Here is a 21,120-nt window from a genome sequence, read left to right as displayed (position 1 = left end):
CAAGCATGATAAGGCATATGTTGATGGCTAGTTCTATTGAAATCTAGCGATGATTTTGGAGACCAGTAAATTATCGCTCATTTATCGCTTGCGTGACTGGACATTTCAACCGATGTAAAAAGGAAATAGATTTTAGCTTAATTGTAGACGTTTATCAGGTTTTCAGATTATATTGACCATTTTTTGGCTATAAGGAAACCGCCAGGGAAGAGGTTATTTTGTGACTGATTGTTTAGGTTTCCGATAGTCGAATGAAGAAAGTGATAGCGAATTCAGTCAAACAGTCAATCCTTGATGCAATTATCTGAGACATCTTATTTTGGATTACTTTAAACAAATGGGGAATAGTTAACCCTTATTAGGCACATTGCACTGCGCCAAAAACTTCTATTCATGACAAAATAGTCAAGCAATGAGAGTGGCTAGCTTATTGTTGATTTTGGCGACCCTCACCTCCTTCCTTGTCAATAAACACTTTATAGTGGGAACCTGACTATATCCTCATAAGACGTCGGCATTTTCTCATAGTCACTGGATGTAAGCTGTTCCGTATAAAACTACCACACTTCAAAATTGGCCGTCGATTGATGTACGACAGATTAATGACCGCGCATTAAATGGTGGCAATTTCGTGAAAAAAGAGAAGAATATGTCGAAGATTTGCGGAATGAAGCTAAAAGCACGATATAGAAAGCGACCCATGCAATCCTCAGAGATACCATGCCTGTTAAGCGGTTCATCAACGAAGATAATTGACGTTGGAATGATGGTGCCTAAATGAAGGTCGGTTAGAGAAAACGCCCCTTTCATAAGTTTCTCGTTGATAAAAGCTGATCAATTGTCAAATTTACAGAAGTGCAAACCGAGAAACAGAAAGCGAACGCAAAGTAGGCACCAACACAGGCAAGATATCTGTTCCATTAACAATAAGAACTTTATTTCGCTGCGACGGACAGGTGCTGGGAATACTCCAAGCAGATTTGGTTCTTTCCCTTCTTCAGTGCTACACCTATAATACTTGAGAATATCTAGCAATTTCGGGTACTTAAAATCCCTTCAAGACAATGATGTTCCAGGACAAGGACGAAGGAAATGAGGATTCTTTCAGAATTATTTCTGGTATTAAGTCATAATTTATGTCAATAATATATTTCGTATTCAATATATCAGAAAAGTATATCTCATTCTTTGGTGAATGTGTGACCGGTAATCTGCCCCTAACTACACATATCAAAATGTATATAAATAACCGTCCCTAAGTTGCGGGAATGGAATGCATAACATTTCATTGGACGAATTATTTATTTGAAAAAACCGAAATTTTGGAATGCGTCTTTTTTTTGGCAGTAGCAAGTTCGGCTCGTTTATATCTGGTTCGTCATCTGGTATACCAAGTCATTGCCTTTGAGTTTGGGTTTTCCATCGACTTGGCTGTCCAAGACAATCTTAGTTAGCGTTATCATTAGTGCGGATAACATGGCCATATCAACGAAAATCTTCTCCTTGGAGGTAACGTCATATCGATCGCGAATGTCTTCGCTTCGAACGTGATCACCAAAAAACGAGAATATCATAGCAAAATTGGTGATATATGAAAGTAAGTTGGAAACCGGAAGCTTAGAATCGTTATTTCACTTTTTTAAAGGTTTTGTGTAAAATAAGACCTCATTAAAATCGGTTTACTGCCTGCCTGTCTTTTTTTCATCGTTGGAAAGTTGAAAGGTTCAAAGCCTACTCCCGGCTACAGCCATGCATTTATGTGAGATTTTTACTCCCTAAAACCACGTTCTTCTTCCACTCTCCCCACGGGATTGCTACAAAGCATTGTATCGCGGGGCTGGATCAGTTGTTAACTGCGGCTCATTATGGTTCTCTTCCTTTCTTGCTTTTTTTCGCAATTCTTCTTGCCTAAGCTGTTGAACTTGATTCTAAGCCTCCGTTGACTCCAGTATGAACATCACTATATTTTCCGGTGTTATCGCCTCCTGCTAGTTTGGTGCGCGGTAAATATAGGGCAATCAACACCACCAACAACAACAGTCAGTGAGCAGTCTCAGCCACGTTGCCACATATTGGGCGGATTTGTGACTCGTCGTGACCAAATCGATATAGATAAGCGCGATAACCTCAATGTCCACTTAAGAACTGCTTTAGCTCGTAACTTAATTTCCCGTGGATTCCCGTCATGGTAGTTGCTGTCGAAGTACGTAATCGATACGCCATTCCTAGTTTTCCGCAGTTTGATTTGTTTTCCAGAATAGTTACCCAAATTGGAGTTGGGCGGAGTAGCAAGGAACTAACTACGCTTGAAATAAGACGATATCGACATTGTCTTGGTCCACCAATGTTCGAGAGTATCCTCGAGATCGTTACAATGATGGAGGAAACTTTCCTTGTAGAGCACTCTATACGTTCTTTAAAGCTGAGTATTTGTCAGTCATTATTTCCAACTATTTATGCGATGGTTGGGAGTAAATTGTGTGTCCGGATAGCTGAGTGGTTAGAGCACAAGGCTATCGTATGAAAGGTCGCGGTTCAAATCTCATTGGTGACAGTGGGATTTGGATCGTGATTTGACGTCGGATACCAGTCGACTCAGCTGTGAATGAGTACCTGAGTCAAATCAAGGTAATAGTCTCGGGCGAGCGCAATGCTGACCACATTGCCTCCTACAGTATACTGTAGTGTACCGTTGTGGTCTTGAAAGAAGTGCTCTAACACACTTCAAGGCCCTGATCCAATATGGATTATTGTGCCAACGATTATTATTATTATTATTGGGAGTAAATTGTTTGTTTGCCAACTTTCACGGTTGTGTCCTTTTTTTCTTTTGGTGATTAGCACTAGAGATGGGCCGAATTTTTTCAACCAGGGATGGATCTTCCATATCGCTTCATTTGCGTAAATCTCGATCTCGTCTAACCGTTTTGCAACTACTGTTATCCTGATATCATCCGCAAAGCTAATGGTTGTCACGCTATAAGGAGGTTAGGAACACTCCATCATACATAATTAACCACAGTAAGGAATTCAAGACAGAACCCTGCGGTACTCCGCACGTTATCGGGAATAATTTCTATCGTCCGAGTTGCAGTACAGTCTTCTCGCAAGAAGAAATTCAACAACGATGCGTAAAATGTACTTCGGAGCTTGTAGTTTGGCTAGAGCCTCTACGATTTTCGTCCGCTTTGCAGTGTTGAATGCATTTTTCACATCGAGTGTTACCTCCGCGCAGTATTTGTCACTTTGTATTGCAGCCCGACCCAGGCCATTCACCATGTTGATTGTGTCGACGGTTGATCTGCCCTTACGAAACCCGAATTGCTTGTCAGATAGGCCTCCTTCCTTTTCCACAATAACGGGCAGTCTGAGGTTTTAGTTTCAGCGATTTTCCTTGCTACATCTAGAATTTCCTATTCTACTACTGCAGGAATTTCGTCGATATTTACATGGACTGCAGGCAGATTTGAATAGTTCATATCCTCTTGGAAGAGAGTGTCCACTATGTTTTGTAATAATTTAGGACAAGTAATCGGTGGACAGCGTTTGCCTTTCAGTGATGACATTATCGACCTGTGGGCGTCACCCCATAGATCAGAGTCAGCTTCAGTACACATAGCTACTTGCAATTTTTTCCTCGCATTTTTGTATTGCATGTGTAGCTTCATGAATTCAGGTTGAATTCTTCTGCGCTGGGAGCAGTTTTTCCGACATTCCTCAACTTATTATATATTTTTAATATGTTTTGTCTTGCCTTCATTGATGTGCAGCCCAAGATCTCGCGCCGCCTGCTCGATCTGGATGAAGGCAGTTTGTACGTCTCGGGTGGTTCTTCCCATGATGTCGATATCGTCAGCATAGGCTATTACTTCGGTGGACTTGAAGAGGATCGTACCTCTTGCATTTACCTCAGCATCACGGATCACTTTCTCGAGGGCCAGGTTAATGAGGACGCATGATAGAGCATCCCCTTGTCGTAGACCGTTGTTGATGTCGAATGGTCTTGAGAGTGATCCTGCTGCTTTTATCTGGCCTCGCACATTGGTTAGGGTCAGCCTAGTCAGTCTTATCAATTTCGTTGGGATACCGAATTCTCTCATGGCCGTGTACAGTTTTACCCTGGCTATGCTATCATAGGTGGCTTTAAAGTCGATGAATAGATGGTGCAACTGTTGTCCATATTCCAACAGTTCTTCCATCGCTTGCCGCAGAGAGAAAATCTGATCTGTTGCTGATTTGCCTGGAGTGATGTTCCTTTGGTATGGGCCAATGATGTTCTGGGCGTATGGGGCTATTCGGCCTAGCAAGATAGCGCAGAATATCTTATAGATGGTACTCAGCAACGTGATACCTCTATAATTGCTGCACTGTGTGATATCTCCCTTTTTATGTATGAGACAGATAATGCCTCGTTGCCGATCGTCAGGCATTGATCCGCTGTCCCATACCTTGAGCAGAAGTTGATGAACTACTTGATGTAACTGGTCGCCTCCATCGTTATTCTGTTTGATGGCTTCATATAATGCCTATGCGAGGTTTGGAAGATGATAGCCTGATGATCGCTGTGTGTGTGCACTCCTCACTTGCAGGCCACTGCAAGTCTTTGATAAGGGTGTCACTGACGAAAGTGAGGTTTACTACCGATTGTAATTCTCCCCTCCGATATGTGTTGATTTCCCTAGAGTTCGCAAGTACCACATTTAAGCGCGAGAATGTTTCTGGCAGTATTTGTCCCCTTGCATTTGGTTTTCTGCTTCCACAGTCTTCTGCCCATGCTTTGAAATTGCGGGCTATTACTTTAGGATTGTAGCTTGTTCCATCGAAAGATAATTTCTCTAGCAATGAAGTGAATTCCTTCAACGTGAGGCTCGGGGCTGCGTAACACCTATAAATATATATACCTCCTATCTTGGCACTTGTAAATCCGTCCTTTGGATGTTTTTTCGCATCTTCTATAGCTCGACATCTATAGCTCCATATCGCTGCTTTGTTGCTTTTGTCTGCTACCTATACTCCACTATGCAGAATTTCATATTGTTCGGATACGACAGCTACATTGACATTGCTTCCAAACACGCTCTAGGAAAGCAAGTTTTGGGCCGCTCGACAGTGATTCAGATTTGGTTACACAAACTTCATTTGAACGTATTTATGAACGCTTTCTGAACACTGGGCATTTACAACTTCCTGCAATGTGGCCGAACTGCTAGCATTTAAAACACTTATGTACTTGACTTTGTTCTCGTATCCCGCAGACCACCTATCCAATACGTATTTTGCCTGCTGGAATTGTTTTTTTGCTGCTTCGATAGGAAAACTTATCGGCGCTATCTGTGTATCACCGTATGTCTTCCTAAGTCCACCACGTTCGCCTTGCTCACTGATTGTAGCCCTAATTGAGATTGCAAAGCTTCACAGATCTCGGACCTCGCGGCGACTTCGTCCAGATCCTTGCATTCTATCCATTCTATCACCATCGAATCTCGCCTAGTGTTCGTCTGTCACACGCATTTTTTTCGGATACGGTTATAGTGATTGACACCAAATTTGGTGGAAGGGTGGAAACTGTGGCTCACGCATGCAGTGAGTTACATTTTTCTACGTCGAGTTTAAGGGGGGAGGGTCCCCATATATGCAAATGCGGGGTTGAAATTTTTTTCCAACAAATATAGTCATGGGGGGTATGAAATGAAAGGCGTCGGGTAATACTTTCTGAAGTCGGTCTTACTTGTGGCATTCCTTGGAAAGGTGGGGAGTACGGGGAGTTGAAAGTTAAATGTAAAAAAATCAGGAGGCTACCACTGTATAGTGCCTAGGCTCCGAAATACCTTCCATACCGATATCTACCAAATAAAGTTAATAATAGTATATTACTCAATTTTTAGTCTAGCTTCCGATGGCAGGACTTGGTTTGCAGTAATGAAAGATTGATTATAAATACCACATAATTAAACGATTCCTTTTCTGTACAAGATTTTTTCTATTTTGGTAAATGATATATTTTGAGAACCAGTTGTTCCTTTTTGCAAAGTGAGACTTTCGACTAAAATAATTGCTTATGTTCTAATCCTAATTTGTTTGTTTTCGGCAATTAATTTCTAAGCCTAATGTCAGCGATCCGAATTTTAACTGATATTGCAATAACTAGAGGATATTAAAGCTACCGACATTTGAATAATTTTTAAATAGTTGAATAACTACCATTTGCTTATCAACCGACATTTATTTCATTTTAGAAAAACCTGTCAATCATGCAAATGTCCGCGCGAGGCGCACGCGATTTACCAGGAACAAGCGACTTCAGTTCGCGAGCGACTAGGGTTCAAAGCAGAAGCTTTGACCTCCGGAATCGACCCACGCCAATTGGGGTACACTTGGGTACCGCCCGGTGTCATGACTTCGTCCAAGGTGCAACGCTACTTCGACAAAATACCTCAGGAGAAAGTTCCTAAAGTGGGTACGTCCGGCGAACGGTACCGGGAGCGTCAGATAACGTATCAACTCCCCAAGCAGGACTTGTCCCTCGACTATTGCAAACATGTCGAGCCTCAACATCGTGCCTCTTATGAAGATTTCGTTGCTGCCCGCAATGAGATTGCCTTAGACATTGGTTGGTATTCTCAGATAATCATTTTTGGGCGAGTTGGAATCATTTTGCCTCCATTTTTAGGGTACATTCGAGATGCTGCGCATTCTACGAAGTGCGCTACGTGCGACGAACGTGTTGCCCAGGGAGACTTGGCTGTGATTGCGCCGAAATTCGGGGACCAATTGATGTGGCATCCCAAGTGCTTCACATGCGCCACATGTGATGAGTTGCTCGTGGATTTGACGTATTGTGTTCATGAAGACAAGCTTTACTGTGAACGCCACTACGCTGAGATGTTGAAGCCAAGATGCAATGCTTGTGACGAGGTAAGTGCAATTTTCGTTTTAGAATGTGGCGGGCAATAATTTTGGTCTATACTGTAAACAATAACCGATTCATCGAAGACACAAACCAAACTGGTATACACATGCGGGGCAATATAAAGTGTATCCATCGCGAACATTCGGTAAACAATTGCAGTGCAATTGAAACCATGATTGGGAACACTCGTAAAAAATGTGGTTTTTTTCAAATGTTTTACCTTTATTCAGGGGTGTGTGAGTCGAGGGAAATAGGATTTATCTATTTATTTGGTCTAAAATAAAAAAGCAAAAAATCTTTCATTGAATTAATTGAATAGAGGACAGCAAGTACTTTCTATAGTTTGTGAATGTAATGAGTTAAAAGAATATATTTCAGTATGGATCACGATAAAGATTTGCTTTTCAGGGGGCAATATTTAGTTTATGGGACATCGTTAAATGGTAAAATGACTGTTTTTCTTCTTCGTCCTTTAATATCGGCATTATGTCTGTTCTTTTTCGCATTTGCCATAAATAATAATTAAATATTTTATAATTTAAATAACTTAGTAATGATTCTGATGATTTTGATATCTTGCTCTCCATCTACCACTTCATGTGTATCTCGGGATTTCTATAAGTCGTCTGTTGCTGACTTTTGTTATTTGATCGTGCCAGCGTATTCTTGAATTACTAAATATAGTTCTAAGTTATCTAGAAGTACTTAAGAGAAAGTCGATTAGGTCATACATAATTATGAAATTAATTTTATCATCGAAATGATGACAAACCTCATCGAATGCTTCTTACACACAAGCGGGGGTGCATTTTCTATAGCATCCGTTTTTCATGTGGAATCGGAGCAACATATTACAGTGATCGGCATTGAACTCAGCCTAGGCCCTTCAGGTACAAAAAGTTTCGTGTTTTCTTATGTGAAAACATTGAGTGCTTGACAATTCCACTTGCATGTTACATAGTTCAAATTTACTTATGCGCTATTCGTCACGAACCATTTACACAACTATTGCTCTGGAAACTAAAAGTAGTAGTATCGATGAAAATCGATAATAATTCCGCTTTGTTAATATCTGGCTTCACGGTGAGAGTTGAGCATTATTTAGCAAGGCAGCCACTTCATATGCGCCTTTAATATATGTCCGGATAGCTGAGTGGTTAGAGCACAAGGCTGTCGTACGGAAGGTCGCGGTTCAAATCTCGCTGGCGGCAGTGGGATTTGTATCGTGATTTGATGTCGGATACCAGTCGACTCAGCTGTGAATGAGTACCTGAGTCAAATCAGGGTAATAATCTCGGGCGAGCGCAATGCTGACCACATTGCCTCCTACAGTCTACTGTAGTGTACCGTTACGGTCTTGAATGAAGTGAACACACTTCAAGGTCCTGATCCAATATGGATTGTTGCGACAACGATTATTATTATTAGTTATGACGTCAGCATCATAATTGTGAGTGAAGATGCAAGGAATTGGCACAACATTTACAATTTCAACTATCACTTTATTACTAATGGCAGACCATGACACTTTCCAGTATTGTCGTTATACTATTCTTCGTGCTGCTGCCCAATTTGGTAGACCTAAGGTGATAAGGTGTCGAAACGGGATATATTTTTAAGTCAGTGTTGATATAGACGTTTAATTTTTCCAGATTTTTGGGTTGATTAAGTTCCGAAAATTAGTCCTACCTCACTTTAAGCCTATACTGTCTGATCTTTGTTAAAATTTACTATATCCGGCATGGATATCTAATGTAGAATCCCCCCTTTAGTTTCCACATAAATTCAAGCTACTGACTGAAATTGTGGAACTTCACAGTTCCCATATGACAACTAAATCTTGTATTAATCGAAAGAAGTGCTTGCGACAGATAAACAATGACGCATACAGTAAATTGATTCATCATCATCATTAACGGTGCTAGAATCGGTATCTGGAGTAGCCCTGACTTAGTAAGGCAATCCAGGCATCCTGATTTTGTGCCGAGGATCACAAATTACGGATTAGGTAACCCGCTCACCACTACCCATTGAGCCGGACTTTATTGTTGTGGTATAAATTTCGTCGTTACATGTATATGTTATGGGACCGTCCATCCTCATGCAGGAGGTCAAAAATTCTTCGGGGGACTCTTTTTTCAAACGCGGCCAATAGTTCGCAATTTTTCTTGTTAAGAACCCACGTCGAGAAATACCTGGGGCCTGGCAAGGTTGTCTTGTACAGTAGTAGAGCTTTGATCTTATGGGAGACGTTTCGAGCGAACCAGTTTTTGTAGGCTGAAATAGGCTCTGTTGGAAGCCAACACCCGTACGCGGATTTCACCGTCATAGCTTCTATCGATTGTGGTATTTGATCCTAGATATGAGAAATTACCAACGGTCTCAAAGTTGTAGTCTCCTATTTTTATTGTTCTCATTTGACCAGTGCCATTCTGGGTGAAGGTTGGCTGTATATCTTTGGTTGTTCTTCCCCTAATGTCGAAATCGTCAGCGTAGGCCAGTAATTGGGTGAACTTAAAGAGGATCGTGCCTCTCGCATTAACTTCACCATGGAGGATCACTTTTTCCAGGGCCAGCTTAAGGAGAGTGCATGATAGGACATGCCCTTGTATTAGGCTGTCGTTGATGTTCAGTGTTCACGAAAGTGATCCTTCTGCTTTTATCTGGCCTCGCACATTGGTCAGGGTAAGCCTATTCAGTCTTATGAATTTGATCGGGATACCAAAATCTCATGACCATGTACAGTTTTACCTTGACGACGCTATAATAGGCGGCCTTAAAATCGGTGGGGCATTCGGACCTAGCAAGATAGCGGATAATATCTCATAGATATAATAATTGCTGTACTTGCTGCACTGTGCGATATCCCCCGGATAATGCCTCTTTGGCAGTCGTCAGCCATTTATTCATTGTCCCACACCTTGAGCATCAGTTGATGCACCGCTTGGTATAATTGGTCGCCTTCATATTTACCAAATTCGGCTGTAATTCCATTGGCTTCTGGCGACTTAAAGGTTTTAAGGTGTCATCCTGCTGACTTATTGGTAAAACTTCCGCACCTGGTGCGGCTGCTCCCTGTACTTCGCGAGTTCATAGACCTATTGGTTTTCCCAGGCTTCCTTTTTTTTGTCTGTGAAGTCGCTTCTCAACTCAACGGAGTAGTTAATAGATTTCTACGTGTGCCCGCATTCTTTCCGAGTGCACTCCAGGTACTTTCATCAATCCGTAATCCGTTATCATTGGGAACTATGGGAACCGGCGTATTGTCTGAATATTTTCACCGTCTCTACTTGGCTGTCAAAATCTCCAAGTATGATTTTGAAATCATACTTGGCACAGGCTTTGAAAGTCCCCTCTCCTGGCTCCTAGAGAGTATCCTTCCCCGACTCTATTGTCTTCTCTGTAAGGGCGTCGATGTTAATGAGGCATATATTTCGAAATTTGCAGAGTGCGTAGCCTTTCGCTTATGTTGTTGAAGCCGATAACAGCAGGTTTCATTTTTTGGCTGAATAGGAAACCTACTCCGAGCACACTTACTGAATGATATAATATGTGCTGTAGCAACTCTTCGCCAGGAAACCTATCCTTGTCCAGCGCATCTCTTGTTAAGCTGTTATATCAGCCTTAAACCAGAACAGGCTATCGTTTTCTGTGCAGGGAGCGCACATTCCATGGAAAAATGCGCAATTTGTTCGCCCGTTTTCGTTGCCGGGTTCGTCGTTGTAGAATCCGTCCAGCCCGCGGCTTCTTCCATGGCTCCGCAACTTCGGTTTTCTATGCAAGATTGTCAGCCCCACCCAACCCTCAACTTGAAGAACCAGTTGGTACAATTTGTCCCTTTCTAAGGCGCGGCACACTCGCCTTCATCTCTCTCCGTTTGCAGCTTTGCGTTGCTTCGGTTCGATAGTAGAGTTTTTGTTGTTGGTTCGGCAGGCGTTTCCCAGGTTTTATGATCCATGGTGGGTATCAATCCACGTTTCGCCCTGGGACCTACACTACCCTTTCAGCACCGATTGTTTTAGATGAAACCCTAAAAAATTAAAAAGCATCTGCCCCGCCAAATGCCCCCAACCCTGTGTTGCTCATTATCCCATCCGCAAGTTCGTAGATGTCCCTAAAAACTCTCCTAGCCAAGAATGGTGCCCCAAACAGATGCAGTGCAACGCCACATCAGCAGCACGCCTTATCAATTTCAATCTCACATCTCTTGCCCACCTCACAATTCCATAAACTACATTCGTATCTTAATTTAGAGCATCCAGGAGACGAAACTCAATTCCATCTCATACTTTCACTCCCACGGTAGTACTACGTACTTTGAAATGACCGAATCTCTAATCCCTATATGAAACTCACGTTGATAGTCCAGTAAACTGTGCAGTACCATGAGCCATCACCTGAAACTCACGACAACATCATTAAGACACAGACTTTAGCCAATCATTCAAGGAATCTAGAAAACAATGCAAAAGGAGTTTTGGTCACTGAACAATTAGATATGTCGGACTTTTGTTCACTTGAAGACAATATACTCACTCGCATTGCCAGTGTACCATGGATCAGTCCCGCTGACATATGAATTGCTAATGTTGATCAAGCTGTCATGTTCTTTTCGGCTCCTTTAGAGGAATCTTGGAGCAGGATCACTTTCCAAAATCCAGTGAAATTTTCCCACTTTAGCCGCCAGAGTAGTTCGGGTCCAAACACCGACGATCCAGAATTATAGGGGTAACCTACGACATTTGCTTTACGCAGACGACCTTAAATTGTTTGCCTCTGTTTCGTCTCCGCTGGACTGTGCTCTCTTACAATCCAACCTTGATAATTTAGTCCGTTGGTGTTCGGTCAACAAGCTAACACTGAATGTCAACAAATGCCACTGAGTGTGCTATTCGCTTAAACCCTCCCCAATGTCCTTTTCCTATTCTCTCAGTGGAGAACCCCTTTCACTACTGACCTCCTTCAAAGACCTGGGTGTAATATTCGACGACAAACTTCGTTTCAATTTTCACTTTGTTGACATCATCAATAGAGCTTCTAAAATGTCTGATTTTATTCTACGTTCCTCCTCCGACTTTACCTCAATTCAGCCCTGCTTAACACTCTTCTATTCCCTAGTTAGAAACATTCTTAAATATTGCTGTGTAGTCCCCCTTCCGCATTCGTGACTGCCGCGCTCTTGAAGTTGTACAACGCAACACCCGGACCCTCTTTTACAAAAAGAACCTTCCACGGGTTGATTATCCGTCACCACTCCGCACCCTCAATCTGCCCTCCCTACAGCAACGCCGTATCTTCCTTGATATGTGTACTCTTTTCAAACTCTGCAATTGTGTGATGGACTGCTCCGCCACTTGGATATTACTTTCCATATCGCCTCGTCTCATAACACACGTAGTGCGGACATTTTTTATGTACCCTTCGCGGAGCTGGAGATTTACTTCCACTCTCCGATCCCGAGGCTACGCCGGTAAGTAAATATATAAATTCCTGAACAAGTAGTCAAGCATAGACAAACTAAAGAGAGCACTGAGCTGTAGCCTCACGCATTAGCTCTGATCTACTGACCATCCTGTATAGCATGAAGGAAATTTAGAAACAATGCGATAAGCGACCTCAAAAAAATGCGGCTGTTAATAACAAATCCAAACGCAATTATTCTGTTAAATTTGCAACCTAGCAACTGATCAGTCGTTTCAATTCTCTGTTATATAGCCTTAGAAAGGTTAAAAGCCCTAGATCAGATGAAATGCTCAAGAAACTCAACACATTAGTCACCTAACGACCACCTTAAACATGTTGTTGTCTCTGATTATCCCAGAAATCTGAATGGAAGGAAAGGCGATTTCATTTCATTTCATGGTATCGCTAATAGAGTTCGTCGTTATGTAGGCTATGGAGGGCCCATATATAGAACTCGTTAATCATCAACAGGACTTTTGAAGATGCAAGGTTCCATGACGAGTTTGGATGCCTGAAGGTCCCAAATTCATAATGGCTTCCAAAATCCCCTTTGCATCTAAACAATTTTGCTGGTCCTTAACCTATCAAAGCCTTTTAATAGGGCCAATCATGCACAACTTCTGGAAAACATCAGCCGTACACCAATCCCGAATCAAACTAAATGGATCGCCAACATTCTGGCTGATAGACAATTCTCCACGGAGTTTAAATATAGTGAGACCAAATTTCGTAGAATCAAACAGAGTAACTCCTAAGGAGATCTTCTTCAATTGGTATTAATGAGAGCTCTTTAAACTACCTGAATATCTTCAGCCACCAATCATCCTTAAAAGGTATGTCCAATTTTTTACAAGAAAATAGCCTACAGATGTGGTGTTGCTCAATTTCGTCATGATTAGGCCTCAATATCGACCTTAAAGTTAATCCGGTGCTGATAAAACAACTACCCGCCACGAGTGGAGAAAACCCTACTAAAACCAATGAGAGGTACTCTTACCGGTTTCAATCGGAGTGGCACTCTCGTCTCAATTTGAAGCTAGCTTTGAATCGACCAAAACATATTTATTCAACATGTAAAACCCCCTCTCTCTCTCTCTGATGACGTTACACATATCTCAATTCTTCAACAACTCCTCTGTCACTTACAACCAAGGCACTCTGGAACGATTCCATCGTAGTAGCTATTTTTTTGACTTCGTTGTGGGGGAGGCTGCATCGGACTCCTAAGACTCGAAAGCAACTGCGTCGATTGCAACGAAATTCGATGGTAACTATGAAATGCCACGCATTTGAAGGTTCGTATAAAATGGGCAGTGTAAAATGTTTATTATCCACATGTGTCTTGAGTGCCTTCACGGGAAATTTTGACATCCATAAAAATAAAGGTACAAAGTTTAAAAAACTAAAGACATAAAGTAAGACAGGATTCACTTAGGAAACTACAATCCAGTTGTCACCATTTTAAGGTCAAAGGAGAATTACTATAATTTTTTATTGGAGTATTGATTTTATTTCCTTATACATTTGAATGAAATAATCCAAACGTGAAGAAAAATAATCGCTGCAAACTACAGTTTTATGATACTTACATATATTCTTATGTACCGAGTTCGAATCCTCGTTTCAATGATGGGTAATCAATCATATTTGTCTGCGGTCGTGGGCTCATCACTTAATCGCTAAAGCTTAGTTTTGTCTTAATAATAAATTTCTTTGCTAACAATAAAGTAGGACATGATAATTTCAGAAATGTCTAAGTGATATCTTTTATTACTCGTTCTCTCGTTCTCTATTAGAGCCATAATGAAATTGAATTGGGTATATTGATTGCCATTTGATTTTGATCCGAACCAAACTCGCATTTCGGTATGCCGGCCTGAATTCCTTGTCATGATGTCATATGGTATAATTACTTTGGAGTTTGAAATCTCTAAGTGTATGCATCTTCTTCTTCTTTAGCCTTTGTCCCATTCAGTTGCGGGATTAGATCGTTTCGACCGAATTCGACATTTTCCTCATCATTCTCAGGGGTATCTAGGGTATGACGCTACCGCTATTCGATCGTCCTTTTGGTCGCTTCCTATCGATGCTTAGGCCAATCTTAGTAAATAAGTTCTAGTCAGCGCAAATCACAGGTCCTCGGTGAAGCCTTTCTGGGAATTTTTCCATGATCAGAGGAACCCCATATCTTTTGTGGATGTCCTTCTTTCGAATGTGATCATAACGTGTTATGCCACTGATCCAACGTAACATCTTTTCCTGTGTTATCGCGAGTCACCATTCATTCTTTTTTAGTAGTCGGCCAGCACTCAGAGTCATAGACGGCTCACCCTGATAATGCGATAGAGTTTGGATATGAGACGTTTGTTGATTCGTCAAATAAAAAACGCAATTATAGAACGCTATTTCAACCAATTTGTACTGGTGCGTGAAGCATAGCTCTGCGCAGGTCACTGACATTGATAATGCCTGCTTTATTAGGGTCGGTCTTAAAGAACTTTGTTTTATTTAGATTCAGTGGGAGACCGTGCTTGGTAAAGCCATCATTACACTTTCAGAGATCAGCTTTGTTAGCTGCTATGAAAATATAGTCTGCATAGAGCAGTGTGTAGGGCGCTGGACGTAGGATGTTCTGGGAAATAGTGCCCATGACAAGAATGAAGAAAAGTGAAGGGAGGACGCCTCCTCCGCAATGCATATCAAATGAGTTTGAATTGTATACCATCAAACGCCTTCCATAGAGCCAGGTATGCAATACAGAGAGGTGAATGCTTCTCATGAGTAACCCCACAGTGTGTAATGCGTCAGAAGTTCCGCAGTTTAGGACAACTTTGGTTTGGTTCTCTGTAATTCAAACGATGTCCCAAAGGCGCCTTTTAATAATACGTTCAGAAGTCTTGTAAGGATATGCATGGATTTACTTAAATTTTTATTTTATGAAGTCAGGTAGACAGTTATCTAAAATTAACCCCACTTTCTTTTTTGTTCTCTCGGTTAACTAGGACTGGACAAATCTTTGTATATACTAGTATCTGCAAGATTTGAATATTATGGTGGTTTGAGTATTTAGAATAGAATAAATATCCATACATACATGGTATTCGTTTTATTGCCCGCATGTCGATATTGAATTGATCGTTATCATCCTGTAAGCAAAAGATACTCATAAAGCAATCAACTGTATACACTTCACGGTGTATTTATTTGATGGTGTTATGTTTCCTTTACAATAAACAAATCTGGGATAATAATTAATTAGGAATGATCTTAATCAGGCCCAGCTTTTCGCTTTATAAACATGAACAACCTGCAAACTGCTCTTCAAGTTAAGCGTGAAAGTTTTCATTGCGGAGGTAATAACCCATGATTCCAAGATACCCGTACCAGCCTAATTCTCTGAGATATAAAATATAAAAGGGTACAATGCATATGAATGTAAACCCGTCCAGCTCGCATAAGTACGGTACGTAGGAGGCAGTATACTCTGCCATATCCAGCAATTTACATAATTATATAGAATGTCTCTACCGCCCTTTCTTCCAAAAAAGCAGTTTGGCGATTTGCAATATCCTTTCTTTGTTCCAAGAGAGAATCCCAAAAAATCTGCCCCATGAAACTATTCTTTAGGAACGTGTGTAATATTTTAACATAATTCTCATGTTTTTGCACCATTCGTCATGCCGACTAGTTGTCGTCTTTAACGTCAAGGACGCAAGTTTTTCAATGGCGAATCGCACTCGAGACGCACACTGGCCTAGCAAACTCTTTTGGCCGTTAGCGTTTTATGGGAATCATTCATGGAGTTAAGATACAAAGCTCCTTTAAAGATACTTGTTCGTAAGTAAGACGTCAGGAATCTTTGTGGAGGGAATTTTCTATTACGCCAAGTCGTAAAGTATTAAAAGGGAAGCCTAAGCATTTTATTTTCTGTGATTGAAGGCCAGCAAACATGGAATTGTTCAGGAGCGCCTGTATGTAGTACATCAGATTTGCGACTGTTTACACAGGGTTATGTTCTCCCTCGTGCCTTTTTATATAGAGATAAACAGTCTCTGTGTTATCGGATAGTCTCGTGCGGAATGGCTTTTTATAGATTAACTCACTTCTGAAAATCTCGACTGTCTATTTTATCTTGACGCTTGTGAGTTTCGTTATCCAGTACCATGAGAAATTGATTAGAAATGCTTCTGAGGACTCTACATATCTCTTTGTTTTCCTTTACGCTTGATTCGTTGTTAATGCGATAGTTATTGACTCTCCAGACTAGCGAGCGCCGGGTATTCGCAATCTAGGGAAGTCTCTTAGCAGAAATATTGTAGTTATCATCAGAAAATCCTATGTTGCGTAGCGACAGAATTTAAATAGCCGCAATCTGCATTATTGAGATAAAATATGAAAAGGAAATAGTATGCAAAATCGTAAATTTTGAAATATTTATCAGAGATCACGATAATCATTCTAATCATCTTCGCATCTTTGTTGTCGATTGGTGCTCCTGGTCATAGCTTTTGATTGGAATAGTTGTAAGGGTATTTAATAGCGCCTCATGTTAGTTGCAGTAAAGAGGATATCTAAATAATCAATAAGAGATGAGAGATTTTGGATATCTTGAATATATGTGGAAGCAACCGAGAATGTGGTAATGTGGTAAATCGCAAAAATTACTACTTTTGAAGTTTACCTGTTGATAACTAGCTTGTCCTACCAGCCAGATTTTTTTGGGATGGAAACGACAACGATGTACGTCAGGCTATCAAGGTAGAATATGGAGGACGAAGATCTCCCAATATAACACTGCATCTACATACAATCAACAAAATAAAAAGTTGGACAGTTACTGCAATACTGGTGTACTCCAGCTGCAACGAGTAACATCTGTACTGACAAAATACGAAGGCCGATGGTCAAACGCCCATCCCATGGTAAATGGTTAGAGACGACCAAGAGGGGAGAGCTTTCCCAAAAAACCTGAAAGCATGGCCAAACTGACCGTGAAGGTCTTACCGCAAATATTGAAGCTCTTTCAGAGCGCTCCATCGGCACGTGTTTGCTTGCTTCTATGCTAACCAGGTTCGGGAATGCAGGGGGAGGGGGTGATTAGGACACTTCCATTCCTTATACGTCATTATGCAAATAATGCACCCTCCTTTACCGATACATGGTTCCACACTAGAACCTGAAGGTTCAGCAAACATGGAGAAGATTCGCGTGAGTTCACCGAAAGATGAACACGCGAACTTAAGATGGAAAATGAAAATAAAAAAACGGTTCTACTGCGCGCGTGGAGCCGTAAAACTCTAGGCCAACTCCATTCACGACGGATCGTAACCTTAATCGATGCTTTTCTTGTCTCTGATGTACGATGTGGCGCGGCTTTGAGGTTCCCGCCCTGCGTTGGCATCTTCAGGCCATTATATTGGAGAATTCCCCTAAATTGAGTTTTGCAGGGCAAGAGAGGACTAGGAAAAGGGAGGCCCTCAAGGTAAAGAAAGCTTTAGTTCCTCTTTATATTTGTCAATTGCGAAGAAAAATCAAAAACAAAAATGATAAAATAACAGAAACAAGTCGGGAAACCGGAAGCTTGACGCTTCAGGTATAAAAGGTTTTGTGTTTCCCTCTGTGAGGAATATAACGTAGTTCTCTATTGGCTGATAGCATCGAGCCGAAATATTTAAATCGCTCAGTTCTGGCAGGTTACTGCCATTGCCAGAACTGAGCGATTTAAGGGGGCCATCCCGTGTGTCGGATCTGCGGAATCGAATTTTTTTTTGTCATCAATTGCATCTAGATATAGTGTAGAATATATGGGCAAAGTGATTTTTGGATATTCGAAGTCGTTCGGAAATTATAGTGTTAAATACGTGATAAGTCACATGCCAGATTTATGTCGATCGCCGTAATAAAGCTCGAATTTATCGGTTTGTTGGAATGACTCCGCTAAAAGGGCAAAAATTGCAGCCAAGGCTGTATGGATTAGGTAGAGCATATTAATATTCAGTTAAGGTTTTATGGCTCAAAATCGCATTCTACTTTTTAAATGCGTTTTTCTCGAAATTGCATGTAGAAAATCGGATGAAACTAAGATCGGCTTTGAAAAGTACTAATTGAGACTTTTAATTTGATACCCCACATGACTATATTTGATGAAAAAAAATTTTACACCCCCTTTTGCATGTATGGGGACCCCTCTTAAATTCGACGTAAAAGGATGTAATTCACTGTATGCGTGAGCGTTCACAGTTCCCACTTTTCTACACCAAATTTGGTGTCAAGCGCTCTAACCGTCTCCGAGAAAAATGCGTGTGACGGACAGACAGACGGACATACGGACAGACAGACAGACAGACAGACAGTAAACCGATTTAAAAAAAAGGCTGAGGAGAATTAGATTCTTCTTGAATGGAATGTTAATATTTCACTCGAATGTCAATTATTCTCGTTAATTATGACGTCAGCATCTTATTTGTATGGCTTAGGAAGCAGTTAATTCGTGCGAAATTGCTAAGTTTGAACTGTTATAACTTTTGGCGTTAATAGCCAGATTTCCATGAAATTTGATACGTATATACGAAATGTTGTCCTCTATGTTGGTGGCTTCGGAAGTCCTAGGATGAATTTAAGGCGGGTTTTCCAGTAAATTTCGAAAAGTTAGTAATATACTATCAGTAAGTTTATTTGAGCAGATAGCGGAATGGGACTTATTTTGAGGCCTGGATTTTGTCAAAGCGCACCGCCCAGATTTTTTTCGGATTTTTAGGTTGAGTAGTTTCCGAAAATGAGTCCTGTCTCACTTTAAGTGCGTACATTTTGACTCCTTACTCACGCACTTTGCAATGCATGCCAAAACTAATGTCAGTTTCGAAAAGTACGGATCGAGACCTTTCATTTGATATCCTACACGACTATATCCGGTGATAACGTTTTTTGAATCCCCCCTTTGCATGTATGGGGGGCCCCCCTTTAAACTCCACCTAAATTTATGCCACTCGCTGTATGCGGATAGTTCCCATCTGCCTACCCAATTTCGTTCAGACCGGTTTAGCTGTTTTGGAGAAAAGCGCGTGTGACACACAGACAGACATTGAATCGATTTTAATAAGGTTTTGTTTTACACAAAACCTTAAAAAGGGCATATAGAACAAAAATAAAATAAAATAATAAAAATAAAAAAAAGGGTATATAAGGAAAAAAAAGTCGGGGAACCGGAAGCTGGACGCTTCAAGTATGAAAGGTTTTGTGTATTTCTTATATAAAAATAGATGAGTAGGCATATGTTCTATTTGTCCCTAGCGCATAATCCATTTGTATATATTATATCAGCACATTCACTTTTTAGCGTTGTGCTGACATTTGTAGTCTATTTTACACAAAATCTTAAAACGAATTGCCTGAATATTAATATAATTATAATCCGATTGAATATCCCTCACCCAGAGCTCTAGGTTGGTTCACATTAATACAAAAAGATACAAATTCAGAATTTTGATCCAATCCAGGTGTCTTTGTGCAATCAAATCCCCATCATTTCTTTTAACACTTCATCTTATGACAGAAGCCTTACTAGAGTCATCAAATTTGAAAATGGACTCGAAATTAAATATTTAATCGTCCTAGCTAGCGGTGGAACACGCATTGATTATAATCCTTCTTGTCGAAAGGTGGTAACAAATGCACTCTCTAGACTAAAATAATTTCTCTGTCATTTAGAACCAACCCCAGGATTTCACTGATTAACTTATTCCATTTGTTGCCATTGTAGGGCAATTTCTGTTAATATTATAGTTCCTTATATTACAGTTCATTTCCCATTTAATTTTTAAATTTTATTGGATCGCATATAGTTATTTACGAAAAGACACGTTGACTTACTTCCGTTCTTTACTCTTTTCCTGACACCAATCCACTCCCTTGCTCAATCCAGCTGATTCACGTTAAAAATCATCAGCCGGTCCAGATCTCGCTAATTCTTTTTTTGCTGACCCTGACCTTGAACTTCGAATTGCAAGGCGGTGCCTCAAAAGCAAAATTGCATAAAATGTGTCCCTTTTTTATTAAAAACATACATTGCCCCGTCGAGAAACAAACGATGATTAGAGCACGCATTTAATAATGGAATCATCCTTTCGCTACGCTAGAACAACGTGCCCACCAAAATTAGCCATTGCACTCGCATTAGGCAACATGGGCCAAGCTTAGGTGCAGAAAGGTCAACGTTTCTTTTTTCCCCGTTCAATATTCACTTGCCCTGTTCTATTCAAATGGAAGTGGATTTCCAAGTTTAGGGGAACACTACAAATCGTTAGGTTTTTTTAAATAAATAAAAATATTCACTTTAAATATTAAATGTTGGATATGAATGAATGCCGGAATAGGATATTTGGAAACCTAATGGTATATTATTAAGTGCCTTCTCTCGCCAGATTGTCCCTGGATAAGGCAAAGGAAATGTTCAATATGTCGTAATGCCGCGGACACTGCACATCACATCCCCTAGCGGAAATCTTGCAATATATAAATAATCCGGAATATTCTGTTCGACAGGAGAATCGAGTACAAAGAACCACTAGGGTCTAAGACTAGGTGGACTGTAAGCCACTCCCTGGAGAAGTCAACGAAATTTGGCATTTCAGAAGGGTGGTTTTAGTTGCCATAATATTGTTAGCGACCTACCTAAGTATTTTACGTCGTCCCTTACTGTTCTGGGACTTACACACAGTCTGGTTCAAACTATGCAGAAATACACCATT

At 40.8% G+C, this 21,120-nt stretch overlaps 1 protein-coding gene across 2 annotated transcripts in view; it reads left to right on the top strand.

Moving 5' to 3' along the window:
* Window positions 1-21,120, top strand: part of LOC119647447 (four and a half LIM domains protein 2) — a 258,080-nt gene that overhangs the window by 90,975 nt on the left and 145,985 nt on the right. For both annotated transcript variants that reach the window (XM_038048373.1, XM_038048374.1), the window contains exons 2-3: window positions 6,237-6,610; window positions 6,671-6,915. In XM_038048373.1, coding sequence (XP_037904301.1) covers window positions 6,237-6,610; window positions 6,671-6,915 — 619 coding nt within the window. The remainder of the gene's footprint in view (window positions 1-6,236; window positions 6,611-6,670; window positions 6,916-21,120) is intronic.

Source organism: Hermetia illucens, chromosome 2 (assembly GCF_905115235.1).
Source record: "Hermetia illucens chromosome 2, iHerIll2.2.curated.20191125, whole genome shotgun sequence".
NCBI classification, from domain to species: domain Eukaryota; kingdom Metazoa; phylum Arthropoda; class Insecta; order Diptera; family Stratiomyidae; genus Hermetia; species Hermetia illucens.
Note: the sequence above shows the minus strand (reverse complement) of the source record. Positions and strands in the feature narration are given on the sequence as shown.